We start from the raw sequence: 14,755 nt of genomic DNA, 5'->3' as shown, positions 1-14,755 counted from the left end.
ATGTAGTTACTGAAGCCTCTTTATTTTTGTTTTGTCTTCATTTAAGTGTATTGGCAAAGATTTCCTTGAAAATCAGGTGCTGAATAGTAAGGAAAATGAAAGAAAAAAATTCCTGGCTCACTTTTGCAGCTCTGCTGTGTGCTGGGCTTTTCTTCAGTGTTTGAGTCTCTTCACAACTCTGTTGTAGCCTTCACTCCTGCTTGTCCTGTATCCCAATTCCAGCTATAGATGAAAGTGAAGGATCTTCTGAGGATTAGTCTTGACTTGGACATGCCTGTGGCTCTCTGTATCTCCCAGCATACCCAAGTGTTTTTGAAAGGCACCAATTTCCCAGAGAAGATTTCTTTTTTGTTTTTCCTTGAAGGCTTTTGATACTTTAAATGTAACTGTAAACATTTACTCCAGAAGTTTTTGGGTTTTCTCTGACTTTCACTGATTTTTGAGGGCCACTTTTCTGTCCTGAGTTTTGAGAAAGAAGAGTGACAAGCACATTGCCCCAGTCCTTTGATAGTCTCCAGACATTTTGAAACAGGGATAGAAACAATTCTTTTTTTTTTGGGCGGGGAGGCGGGTGGGTGGTACTGAGGATAGAACCCAGGGACTTAAGCATGCTAGGCTTGCACTCTCTCATTAAGCTATATCCCTAGGCCTTTTTATTTTTTTCTGAGGTAGGTTCTTCTTAAGTTGCCCAGGATTTCCTCAAATTTGTGATCTTCTTGCCTCAGCTTCTGGAATAGCTAGGACTACAGGTTTGTACCACTGTCCCTAGTACAGTTTTTTTTTTGTACTGGGAATTGAACTCAGGGGCACTTAAGTACTGAATCACATCCCCAGCCCCTCTTTTGTAAATTATTTAGAGAGAGGATTTCACTGAGTTGTGTAGGCCTTTCTAAATTGCTGGGGCTGACTTTGAACTTGTAATCCTGCTGCCTCAACCTTCCTAGCTGCTGGGATTATAGGTGTATGCACCCACGTCAACAATTTTTTTTTAAATATATATATATATATATATATATTTTAGTTTAGATGGATACAATACCTTTATCTTATTTAATTATCTTTATGTGGTGGTTAGGATCAAACCCAGGATCTCACAGATGCTAGGCAAGTGCTGTACCATTAAGCTCCAACCCTAGCCCTCAACACAATTCTTTATACATAAAAGTTAGGTCCTTCTGAAACTAGTGACCAGGGTTCCACACTGGGAAACTCTGGCTACTCTCTTCTTCCAGATATCCTTCCAACCCAAGGCTTGCAAAGGTCAAGGGAAAGTAAAGATGCCAAAGATTTCCTGTCATTTTTAAGATGCCTTTTTCTTAAATTCTAAAAGTTGTCCTTTTTCTTGGTTACTGAAAACGTTTTACTGTTTTCCAGGGTTCTGATGAAATAGTTTCTGAGAATTTTTGCTTGATTTTACCTTGGAGTTGTATGCTCCACTATGCTGTAGTAAATCTGGATTTCGTGTATTCCTATAAATCTTTTTGAGCTTTGTTCTGAGGTATAGCTAAGATCTGTGGGAACAGTTTGATATTTTGGGCCTGCTGCTATGATTTATCAGAAAATAGTGTTTGATCTAAGGGTAGCTATACCCTACTATTGAGGCAAGACCTTCCTGAATATTCTGTCTAGTGCTTTATGAATTATGAGTTTTTCCAGTCTGGTTATGGGAATGCAAACTATTTCTGGCTGTTTGGGCTTGATGGCCATTGTTCTAATTCTTTTGGAATGGCTTTTTTCCGACCTCAGATAATTTCTTTATATGTGTACACATACTGATCGATACTATGATGAATATTTAAATGGTTCCTCCGCATGTCTCTAGGGTTCTCTTTCTGAGAAGTTCTCATTTTCAGTAATCTGATCTGCTAGTTTTAGCTGTCTTGATTTCACCAGTCTTAGCTTCATCTATCTAGACTCTCAAGAGTTTCCTGTGCCATGAACCTAGAAAGCTCTGAAGATAGAAAGCTGGGGCAAACTTAGAGCTTGTTTATTTTATTTATTTATTTATTGATTGATTGATTGCCTTTCACTCTTGATCGCCATTACCTGATATTCAGTGTCATGCATATCATTGTCTCAGGTATTTTGTCCATTTTTTTGGGTTGGAAGCATGTGAATTGTCTTATACAGAGAAGGCTAAATTTGGTCTTTGTTAAGCTACCTTAGAGCTGTTAACGTTGATTTTTTTCTTCTTATAGTTTCATTTCTTCTTTTTTCCCTTACTTTTGATTAGTCTTTAGTACTGTTTTTAATTAACAGTACAACTAATTACTATTGCATTTGAATTAAAGTAATTGCATTAAATTGTCCTTTTGGCCCTCTTTCTCTTTATTGTGGGTCATGTTGCCTCCCCTCCCCAAACCAGGGACTGAACCAGAGTGTGGTGCATGTGAGGCAAGTGCTGTATTATTAGAGCTACACGTCCTAACTCTTTTTCTATGCACATTTATTTATTTGCGTGTAAAATGCACATTTAGATACATATGACAGTAGAGTATTTCATACATTACATGGAATATAACTTTTCTAATTAGGATTCCATTCTTGTGGTGTACATGATGTGGAGTTACTCTGGTTGTGTATTCATGTATGAGCATAGGAAAGTTATGTTTGATTTATTCTACTGTCTTTCCTATTCCCATCTTTCTCCCTTCCCTTCATTCCCCTTTGTCTAATCCAGATAACTTCTGTCCTCCCCCCTTATTGTGTGTTAGCATTCACATATCAGAGAGAACATTCATTCAGCCTTTGATTTTTAGGGATTGGCTTATTTGATTTAGCATGATATTCTCCAGTTCCATCCATTTACTGGCAAATATCATAACTTTATTCTTCTTTATGGCTGAATAATATAAATATATAAATACTTCAGTTTATATATTACATATATGTTATATATTACATACATAATTTATTACAGTTTATTTATTACATTTTTTTACCAATAACTTCGGTTACTGTGTGCATACTTTACACAAGGTGTAGATTAAAACTGTGTAGATATCATTTACCATGTTCCTTCCTTGATCATTTTTATAATTTTTTTTTTAAATAGGAGCTTGTTAAGTTGCCAAGGCTGGCGTCCAACTAGTGATACTCCTGCCTCAGCATCTTGAGTTGCTGGAGCTATAGATGTGAGCCTGTTTTTTTTTGGGAGTGGAAGTGGGGGCGGACAGTATCAGGGACTGAACTCAGGGGCACTCGACCACTGAGCCACATCCCCAGCTCTTATTTAGAGACAGGGTCTTTCTGAATTGCTTTGCTTGAGGCTGGCTTTGAATTTGTAATCCTTCTGCCTCAGCTTCTGGAGCTGCTGGTATTACAGGCTCCTCAGCGACATGAGCTTTTTAAAAATAGTTTTACAATGTTAAATCTACAAACATCAAATACCCTTCCAAGGGCTGGTGATATAGTTCATTTGGTAGAGTGCACAAGGTCCTGGGTTCAATCCCTAGCAAACCCCTCTTCCCCAAACACAAAGACCCTACCAGACAGTGTTTTATTTTCATTTATGTGTGTATATATATGTGTATGTGAGTATGTATTTTATGTTACTGGAGATTAAACCCAGGTATGCTCTACACCAAGCTTCATATATCCCCACCCTTTTTTAAGGTTAATTTTTAATTAAAAAAATTTTTTTTGAGTTTTTCTAAATTACTTAGATGTGTATTAGGCTGTATTTTTCGTGTCTTCTATTCCCTTTCTTTTGTATTTTTCATACTTGTATCTTGTTAACATCCTAGATATTTTTATTTGACCTATTTTTCTTGCCCACTAATTCTGTTTTCATCCATATTCAAACCATTGTTAATCTCCCATCTATTGATTTAAAATTTGTTTTTACTTCTAGAATTTTTATTTTGTTGTTTTAAAAAATACTTATAGTTCTACACGGAATCAATATCTTTATTTTGTTTATTTACTTTTACGTGGTGCTGAGGATTGCACCCAGTACCTGACATGTGCAAGGCAAGCACTCTGCTACTGAGCTACAACCCGAGCCCCTAGAATTTTCTATGTGTAGTTTTCCGTTCACTGCAGCCATTTTTAATTTTGTCTTCTGTATAATTTGGTCATAATAAAGATACTTATTGGGCTGGGGTTGTGGCTCTGAGGTAGAGTGCTCGCCTAGCATGTGTGAGGCACTGGGTTTGATCCTCAGCACCACCTAAAAATAAAATATTGTGTCCACCTATAACTAAAAAATAAATATTTAAAAAGAATGAAGATACTTATTTTAAAATCTTTATCTGATAACTCCAAAGTACATATCTTTTGATTTTCTTGTTTCTGCTGGATTTCATTCGTATTGTTTTATTTCTCATCTTTTGTTCTTTTTATTATTTTGGAATTCTGATTAACACGTTGTAGAGATTATTTGTAGGGAAATACTCAAGAAAGATATATAGGGCTGGGGATGTGGCTCAAGCGGTAGCGCGCTCACCTGGCGTGCGTGCGGCCCGGGGTTCGATCCTCAGCACCACATACAAACAAAGATGATGTATCCGCCGAAAACTAAAAAATAAATATTAAAAAAAAATTCTCTCTCTCTCAAAAAAGGAAGATATATAATTACTTCTTTTTGCAGGTTAGGGGTACTTGTTCAGGGTTACCTTAGTTACATGTTAAGAGTTTGATATGATAAATGCCTAGGTATAGTCTCTTTAAGGACCCATGTATTTTTAGTTTATTCCTTCTCCTGACTTGTGTCACATTTGAAAGTAGGGAGAGGTTTACTTTTTCCCTTTCTGTGTTGGTTGTCTGCACCTACCTTTCTGGAATTTCATCCTTTTCTAGTTTTATAATATACTTAACTGTGACATCAGTTCTTAATATCTTCAGTAACATTTAAAAAATTAAATGTTAAATTTAATATCAGTCGTTCACTTCTCAAGTGAAAATTTAAAATAGTAAAATGAATGTGGGGCTGGGGATGTGGCTCAAGCGGTAGCGCGCTCGCTCGCATGTGTTCGGCATGCGTGCAGCCCGGGGTCGATTCCCAGCACCACATACAAACAAAGATGTTGTGTCCGCCGAGAACTAAAATAAATAAATATTAAAAAATTCTCTCTCTCTCTTTAAAAAAATAGTAAAATGAATGTTAATATTCAAATTGTTGATGTTAATGTGAAAATAAACATTTAATGTTAACATTTAAGGTTAAGATTAAAATATTAATTTTTTTTGTGGGGGGTATAGTGCTGGGCATGAATGAATGAATGTACCACTGAGCTATATCCTTACTCAGCAAAGTATGAAAAGTTGTTTTATAAAACTTTTTTTAAGGTGTTTTTCAGAAGTAGTGTTGATCTGAATTAGTTTGCCCTTAGAAGAATTATCAGTGCTAGCATCTGAACTTATAAATGTTTTCCTTTATTTATGTTACTATGCATAATTACTGTAGAAGTGGTTAAGAATACTTGGTCAGTAGTGGTTTGACTATTCTCATGCAGAACTAAATAATGAGAATTTGTTAATGCTATGCATTTCCTTAGTCATTTTTAAGAATTTTTTTTAAAGAGAGGTAGTCATTTTATTTTTGATAAAACTTTTAAACAAATAAACTTTTGTTTATTTATTTATTTTTTAGGTTGGGCTCATGTGGTTTGTGCCCTGTATATTCCAGAGGTACAATTTGCCAATGTTTCTACAATGGAACCAATCGTTTTACAGTCTGTTCCCCATGATCGATACAATAAGGTACAGTGGATTTCATTTTATTACTATATGAATATATATTTTGTTCTAAAACTAGACAAAAAGAAATTTTTAAAATTTTAAACTTAAAGGTTTATTTATTTATTTATTTATTTTTTAGTTGTTAATGGACCTTTATTTTGTTTATTTATATGTGGTGCTGAGAATTGAACCCAGTGCCTCACACATGCTAGGCAGGAAGGCACTCTGCCACTGAGCCACAACCCTAGTCCCTAGTACAGAAGTTTAAAACATGAAAACTTTTTCTCCATACTAGTACGTAAAAATTTTTATTTAGTGTTTTCTAAGAACATTTGAAAAATACTTGTTTTTCCTTTGAATTTTGCAGTAATTTTGAACTTATATGTAAGTTGTAGGAATAGTACAGAAGCTGTTCCCCCTTAAGCCATTTGAGAGTAATTTACCAATATAATATCCTTTCACCCCCAAATACTGTAATGTGTATTTCCTATAAAGAAGGGTATTTATTCCAAGGCTGGGAATTTGACTTAGTGGTAGAGCACCTGCCTAGGAGGTCCCAGGCCCTGGTTAAAAAAAGAGAATGTTCTTCTATATAACTGCAATAAAACCATGAAGATCAGGAAATTAACAGCAATGTATTATTGCTGTCTGATATTGACCTCATTCACATTTCCATGGTTTCCCCCAGAAATATTCTTTATAGCAAAAAGATTGCAATTTACATTTTTTTGGTGTGTTTTACTCTCAAATAGTAATTCTTATCTTTCCCTTACTTTCATAACTTTGATACTTTTAAATGTATAGTTTATAGTTGTTTTGTGAAATGTCCTGTTTGATGTTTCTTCATGGTTAAATACAAATTATATGTTTTTGACAGGAATATTGCAGAAGTGATTCTGTTGCATCCTATCAGGGTGGTACATGATTTCAGTTTTTCCCATTACTGGTGCTGTTACTTTGATAACTTGGTTATGGTGTTATGTGTCAGTTTCCTTCACTATCAGGTTGATCTTTTCCCCCTTTATAATCAATAAGCATTTTGGGGGAAGTAATTTGTATGTAAATATCTTGTTTCTCTGCTTTCTGTCTTTTATTCACCAATTTTAGCATACCTTGTTATTTTTTGGCTTAATTTATGCTAGTGATTAATAATAAGTGGTGGTTTCCCAATTCGGTAATTTCATTTACATTTGTCAGTTAGCATTTCATTATAAGGAAAAACTTTCTTCTCATTGATTATAAGTATAGACATATGTGTTAATATTTTATTTTAATGGCTTATATTCTACTACTGTCAATTTATATTGATCTTCATATTATCTCAGATTTGGCCAGTGGGACCTCTTTAAACTGGCGTCTAGGTCCTGACATGTTCCTATTATTCTGTGAGCATTCCCTTGTGCTACAATATATTCCAGGCACAACTTGTATCATTCTTGTTCTAGCTCTGGAATTATTATTTCTCCAAGGAGTTTTTATTGCTTTTTAGGTAAGAATGATATTTAGAAACCAAAGTGGGCACTAGGTGTGCTTATTGTTCTTAGGATATTGCTAGTCTCAGGCTCTCTCATTTGTTATAATTAGGAAGTATATGCCTGTACATACATACAGAGATATAACTTTACACAATTGACATATTATTTCTGTGTTTATATATGTTGAAAAGTGTGAGGTCATAGTCACAATTCTGATGCAGTGTATGAATATATATACGTACACATCTGTATGTGTTTTTGTATCCATTTCTATATAATGAGATCTACGAACATAGTGATTTGTCTAAATCCAATCCAACAGCACAGGGTTCATACTATTTTTTTTTTTTTTTTTTTCATATTAGGCTCATCTCAGTCAGAAACTTGACTTTTATTATCCTAAATAATTTATTTGATTAGACTCTCCTGTATTAATAAATATTCTGTTGCTGCTACTTCTTGATACAGGTGCCTTTCTCATCTCATTTTCAGGTTCCACACCAACTGAGTTAAATCCCCAGCCCATGCCTGGCCTTCTTCACTCTTTTAGTCATTTAACAGCTTCCATTCTATGACTGCCTTCTCCCCCTTGTGGTGTTGATCTCTTCACCTTGCTCTGACATCACACTTACCTCTACCTCTGCTTCTCTCGTAGGAGCAAACCCTGTTCAGGCTGTGACACTTGTATTAGACTGCCCCTTTCTTTGAAGCATGAAGACTTTCCTTTCTTGGCTGTACCTCATGGTTTAAGAATCAAATATTCAAGAAAGAATGGAAGGTTGGGTTATGGCTCAGTGAAAGCCATAACTGACTCACCATGTGTTAGGCACTGGATTCAATCCTCAGCACCACATAAAATAAATGTGTCCATCTACAATTAAAAAACAAAATGGAAAGGAAGGGTGAAAGGAAGAATGAATTATCCATATTTAAATTTTTTTATCAGTCTAGAATTAATTTTAGAATATGGTGAGATGTGTCTAACCTTTTCTCTGCCACTTGGTTAGTCATCTTTTTCAATCTGTTTTTTTTAATAGTGATTTGAAATGCTGTTTGAATCATTACTGAATTCTTGAGTATATTGCTGTATTTTTTTTTTCTGTTCTGTGGATGTGTCTATTCATGTCCTGAAATCACATTATTTCAAATTTATTATGTCTTTATGTATTTTGGACCTGGTACAGCAAATATTGTCATTTACTTTTTCAGATGAACATTAGGACTAACAAAAATGCAGTTTCAATTACACTAGAGTTACATTGAAATACTCTTTTAGGGATTAACATATTTTTATAATATGAATCTTCCCTTTAGAAACATGGATTTAGCAGGGCACGTTGGTGCACTCCTGTAGTCCCAGCGACTGGGGAGGCTGAGGCAGAAGGATTGTAAGTTTAAGGCCAGCCTCGGCACCTTAGCAAGGCCCTAACGGACTCAGCAAGACTGGAGACTTAGCTCAGGGTTTAGTTCCCATTACAAACAAGCAAGTAAGCAACCAAATAAATAAAATAAAAGAGCTGTAGAAATATGGATTTGATTTTTCTTCTTGCTTTTTTCTTTTATTATACTTTTCTTATAGTTGATTGCTTTTTGTATTTGTAGATATAAATTTTTTGCTTTAGATAGTTGGTATTGTTATAGTTCATTAGAATATGCTACCTTATGAGTCCCGTGCAGTGTGCACTCTTGTAATCCCTGTCTACTTGGGAGGCTGAAGCAGTAAGATCCTAATATTGAGGCCAGCCTGGGCAACTTAGAGATAAACTGAAGAAAACAACAAAAACGAACAAAAAAATTTTACTTTAGTAGTAGCTGGGTATGTTGGTACACACCTCTAATCTTAGCTACTCAGGATGCTGAGGCGGGAGAATCTCAAATTCAAACTGAGCCTGGGCAACTAACACAGAGCTAGACTCTGTCTTAAGATAAAATGAAAAGGACTAGAAATGTAACTCAGTGGTAGGGTGCTTGGGTAGCATGCGTGATGCCTTGAGTTCAATAATCTCTAGCACTGTGCACCCAAAAACAATTAGTAATGTTCTGTTAATATACATTTTATATGCCTAATATGGGGCATGCTGTTCTGAAATGATAAGAATGGTTGAAAAATGAATTTTTGAGTTTTGGAAGATATCAATCCATTTTTTATGGTAGTGAGGGATAATTTTGGATATATTCATTTATTTGTTTTGGGCATTGAACCCCTGGCCTTACATATGCTAGGCAAGGACTTAACCACTGAGCTATATCCTCAGCCCTGTTAAATTTTCTACATGTCATTCCATCTGTAATATATATATATTTTTTTTAAGCAGAAAATTGAACTCGGGGGCACTCGACCACTGAGCCACATCCCCAGCCCTATTTTGTATTTTATTTAGAGACAGGGTCTCACTGAGTTGCTTAGCATCTCACTTTTGCTGAAGCTGGCTTTGAATTCGTGATTCTCCTGCCTCAGCCTCCTGAGCCACTGGATTACAGGTGTGCACCACCATGCCCGACCTGTAATATTCATTTTTTGTACCATTTTTTTTCATCAGATATTCTCTCTCTCTCTCTCTCTCTCTCTCTCTCTCTCTCTCTCTCTCTTTCGGCAATACTGGGGATTGAACGCAAGGCCCCATACATACTAGGAAAAGCACTTTACCACTGAGCTATTTATACCCTTGGCCCTTTTTATTTTATTTGATACAGAGTCTCACTAAGCTGGTTAGGATGGCCTGTAATTTTTGATCCTGTTGCCTCAGCATTCTGAATTGCTGGGATTCTGAGTTTCTCTACACTGCCTTTGATTTTAATGATAAAATGATTTAGTGTTCTTTGCATACTTACTGAGAATTTCCTGTTTATTTGCAATAAGCTAAAAGGGTATTAATTCATGAGATTTTTGAGGGGGACAATTCTTTTAAAATATTTTTTTAGTTGTAGTTGGACACAATACCTTTATTTTTATGTGGTGCTGAGGATCGAACCCAGTGCCTCACCTGTGCTAGGTGAGTGCTCTACCACTGAGCCACAACCCCAGCCCCAAAGGGCACAATTCTTTTTTTTTTTTTTTTTTTTAATATTTATTTTTCAGTTTTTGGTGGAGACAACATCTTTGTTTGTATGTGGTGCTGAGGATCGAACCTGGGCCGCACGCATGCCAGGCGAGCGCGCTACCACTTGAGCCACATCCCCAGCCCGGGCACAATTCTTTAAATACATGGTTATGGTAATTTGATCTCATGAGAAACAGATCCAGAGATATGTATTTATTGAACTACTACTTATTTTTTTCATTGTATTGTTATACAGTGTTCTGGAACATTGGAATAAGAGTACCAATTATTAGTTTATGTCAGCTTGGAATCCATTTGCACAAAATCGAGTAAATTGTGATATGTGTGAGTTTGATTTTAATACTACATATAGCAAAGTGTATCAAGTTGCCAGGGAGACATACTTTGAAGGCATGTCAGATTTTTTTAAACTAGTGATTTTTAAACCTTTTTTGAATCTTCAAGAGTCTAGCAAAATATAAGGAAGTTTTCCCGAGAATAATATACATTCCAAACACATAAATAAAACTCTCTGGGGGAGTATAGAAATACCCCTGATATGACCTCAAACTCTCATTTCTCAATAATGATGAGGATTTCTAAATTTTAGATTCTCCAGATAATATTTAAATAAACTTAATAAAAAATGTAGCATATAAAACATTTGTAATATTTTAGGGCTAGGGTTGTAGCTCAGAGGTAGTGCACTTGCCTAGCATGTTGAGGCACTGGGTTCAATCCTCAGCACCACATAAAAATAAAATAAAAATATTGTGTCTACCTAAAACTAAAAAATAAATTTAAAAAAGATACTATTTAAAAATTTGTAATATTTTAGTATATTCTTTTTGATCTGTAATAAGAAAAAAAGGTATAATTATGCCACATATATAGATGTTATCTTTGAGTCTTTGCTTAATTTTGAGTTACTCCTTCTAAGCCAGGTGCAGTGGTGCATGCCTGTAATTTCAGCGGCTTGGGATGCTGAGGCAGGAGCTTCGCAAGTTCAAAGCCAGCTTCAGCAAAAGCGAGGTGCTAACTCAGTGAGATTCTGTCTCTAAATAAAGTATAAAATAGGGCTGTGGATGTGGCTCAGTGGTCCTGTGCCCCTGAGTTCAATCCCCAGTAACTACCCCCAGGAAAAAAAAAAAAATGGAAAAAAAAACCCCACCTAAGTCTATCTAATGTTTGTGCCATAATTTGCTCAACTATTCCCATATTACTGAACACGGGGGTTACATCTAGCTGTTTTTCACATATTAAGTGAAAACATGAAAACTATCTTGTTTCACTGAAACTCCCCGCCACCCCGTGATTTGGGTTATTCTCTGGCTAGAAACAGAATTATTGGGTCAAAGGCTATTTCTAAAGTACTCATAATATTGCCTCATTTTCTCCCAGATTCATATAGCTGTTTATAACATATGAAAATGGACATTTTTACCATACCATTGCCTATACTGAATTATTATTTTAATATTTATTAATTTGATAATTGAAAAATAATACACAATTTGTGTGTATGTGTGTGTGTTTTATTAGGGATGGAATCCAGGGCCTCATGCAAACTAGGTAGGTACTCTACCACTTAGCTACATCTGCAGTCCTCACTTATTTTATTTGTTTGCTTGTGAGGTTATCTGAGTAGTATTTGTTGTGTATTGTTTGTATTTTCTCTGCTCATTTGTTTCTTAAACTGTAAGTAAGCTTGATCTAAGTTTTTGCCCATTTATATCAGAGGTACTTTTCTACTTTGCCTTTTAATTTTAGTGACTTAAAGAGAATACTGAGTATTCATCTATACACATTTATACTTTATAGGTTTTGTGTGTGTGTGTGTGTGTGTGTGTGTGTGTGAGAGAGAGAGAGAGAGAGAGAGAGAGAGAGAGAGAGAGACTGAGAGATGGTATGTCAGACATACTGAGTGATAGAAAAGAAATTGAATTTTTAAAAAAATGTAATTCTTGTTAACTAGGAATATACATTATGTGCCATATTATAGTGTTGTTATTCGTATTTTTTCTGCACTTGTACTGGTGATATAATTCTCTGTGAAACAACCGATCTGTATACATAGGTGAAGAGTAGGTATACAGGACTAAGAAAATTATAAATCTCACATTTGCATCGCCGATCACTGAAGTTCCAGGAAATCAACACAGGATGTTAACTGCAATCCTTGTTCTGGCTCATACTCCACAGTTAACATCTAATATCTTCTGCACAGTGTGAGACACATAAAGCTTTCACCTTACAACTTCTGCAGTTTTCAGAATCACGTGGAAGATGAAAGTGACTTTGTTCATTGTCAACAGCTATCTTTTAAGGAGAAAAGTGCAGTTACCATAATGGTTACATCTGTAGCACTAAAAACCTAAAAGCTAAGATGTTAACCATGTAAAAGATTGTCATAAGTTAATGTCTTTTGTGCCATAATATACACATGGGTCCTTGATCTATTCTTTTTTTGATGAAGAAAACAGTGAGGATCACTTATTTGAATATGTTGACAGTTTTTCTCACAGCTCTTGGAACACCTCTGACAACATATTACAGCAGAGTTGGTCTCTACCTTGTATCCCATCCTGCAGCATGGAGGTGTCTTCACAGTCATCTTCTGTACAGCTGGATTAGGCATTGTGTTCTGTCAAAATCTTTTTTTTTTTTCAGACAAATTAATACAGAGTATAAGTAAAAATTAATATGCTAGCAAGGAAAATAGCAAGGTGATAGTAGAATGTGCAGGGTTATGGAGTGTATGGAAATGAAGGGATTATGTAGTTGGGAGATAGGCTGACTGATATTGAGTAATATTTTATTTTTATTTATTTATTTATTTATTTTAAATTTTTTGTTGTAGACGGACAGAATGCCTTTATTTTTTTATTTGTTAATTTTTATGTGGTGCTGAGGATCGAACCCGGTGCCTCACACATGCTAGGCAAGCGCTTTGCCACTGAGCTACAGCCCCAGCCCTGAGTAATATTTTAAAAATAAGAAAACATGAAGTTTTGTTTCAGAGAGTCACATGAATATGTATATTTGTATATGTCTGTCTGTGATTACAGTGGGTAGTGGCATGACCTGAGATGCCAGATAGACAACAAGGCACCTAAAAGCAAATATTAAGGATACATTTGCATCTGAAATTGGGACATTTCCCAACAGTGATTTCCAGTATGCTCAGGTAATAGAAAACCATGAGGGTGCCATATAGAAACTAGATGCAGAGTACATCTAGCAACATGTACTTACTTTGATCAGGCTGCTACTGCTGGTGATATTTCTCTGGCTACAAAGTTGTGCTATAGTTTGTCAGTCTTTTCTCACCTCCATTATTGGTCAGTTTTATTTTTCCTTGAAAGCATTACCTAGTCTGGAACGGTAACCACCCACATTTCTAGAAGACACACCGTATAATATCTTCACAGGGATATGTTAAACACTTTTTTTTTTCTTTTGGTACCAGAGATTGAACTCAGAGGCATTTGACCACTGAACTACATCCTCAGCCCTATTTTTGTACTTTATTTGGAGACAGGGTCTCACTGAGTTGCTTAGCACCTCTCCATTGCTGAGGCTGGCTTTGAACTTTTGATTCTCCTGTCTCAGCCTCTGGAGCCACTGGAATTACAGACAAAACAAACAAACAAAAACCCCAACAACTTTTTTTTTTTTTCCTTTTTAAATGAAATTGGGTGTTGAGTCCAGGGGCACTCTGCTACTGAGGTACAGTCTTCAGCCCTTTTTATTTTTTTGAGACAGGGTCTCACTAAATGGTCTTGAACTTGAGATCCTCTGCCTTGTTCTCTAGAGTAGCTGGGATTATAGGCATGCACTGTGTCCAGCTGGGCATCTTTTCATTAGTCAGTCATACTAGTTTTTAGGTCTTGCTTGCCCTATTCTACTATGACCTCATTTTAACTTAAATTTGTAATGCTCTTCTTTCCAAATAAGGTCGCTATTCAAACTACTTTACATTTCTTTCTCAGGGGTCACAATTCATAATGATCTGTCTTCTGGCTATCCCCAAATTCATGTTCTACCAACATGCAAAATATATTCCATTTCATCCCAACATCCCCCAAAATTGTAATCCATTTTGGCAGCAACCCTAAGTCCCAAATCTTATCTAAAAATAATAAACTCTTCTGAATCATCTAAATTGGGTATGAATAAGACTTTGGTCTATCATATTTCTTTCCATCTGTGAACCTTGAAACGTAGAAAACAACAGGCACAGGATAGACATTCTTAAATAGATAAATTGGCAGGGTAAAAGGGGTCGAACCCAGTGCCTCTCATGTGCAAGGCAGGCACTCTACTCTGTTCTAGAACATTGTTTCTTATATTAAAAAGGAAATCAAAGGATAATTTTTGTCTTTAAATAGTGAAAACTTTCAGACTACGAATTTGCCATGGTATAGGCAACTTAATGTCTCATGCTTGACATTTTATTTAGATGATGTTTTTTTATTTGGGAAAATTTTCTCAATAATCCACGTGTTTTCTTGATCCAGTCGCTATTTAGTGAGAGAATTATCACATCATTTCCTC

At 35.6% G+C, this 14,755-nt stretch overlaps 1 protein-coding gene across 7 annotated transcripts in view; it reads left to right on the top strand.

The window, feature by feature from the left end:
* Mllt10 (MLLT10 histone lysine methyltransferase DOT1L cofactor) overlaps positions 1–14,755 on the top strand; it is a 200,014-nt gene that overhangs the window by 54,041 nt on the left and 131,218 nt on the right. For all 7 annotated transcript variants that reach the window (XR_013088481.1, XM_076832028.1, XM_076832030.1 and 4 more), the window contains exon 5: positions 5,594–5,703. Coding sequence is in view for 6 of the 7 variants with exons in the window: in XM_076832028.1 (XP_076688143.1) it covers positions 5,594–5,703 (110 nt within the window). In the remaining variant the exon portion in view is untranslated. The remainder of the gene's footprint in view (positions 1–5,593; positions 5,704–14,755) is intronic.

This window comes from Callospermophilus lateralis, chromosome 13, assembly GCF_048772815.1.
Source record: "Callospermophilus lateralis isolate mCalLat2 chromosome 13, mCalLat2.hap1, whole genome shotgun sequence".
Classification (NCBI taxonomy): Eukaryota; Metazoa; Chordata; class Mammalia; order Rodentia; family Sciuridae; genus Callospermophilus; species Callospermophilus lateralis.
The sequence above is the reverse complement of the archived record's forward strand: the minus strand, read 5'-3'. Positions and strand labels throughout refer to the sequence as shown.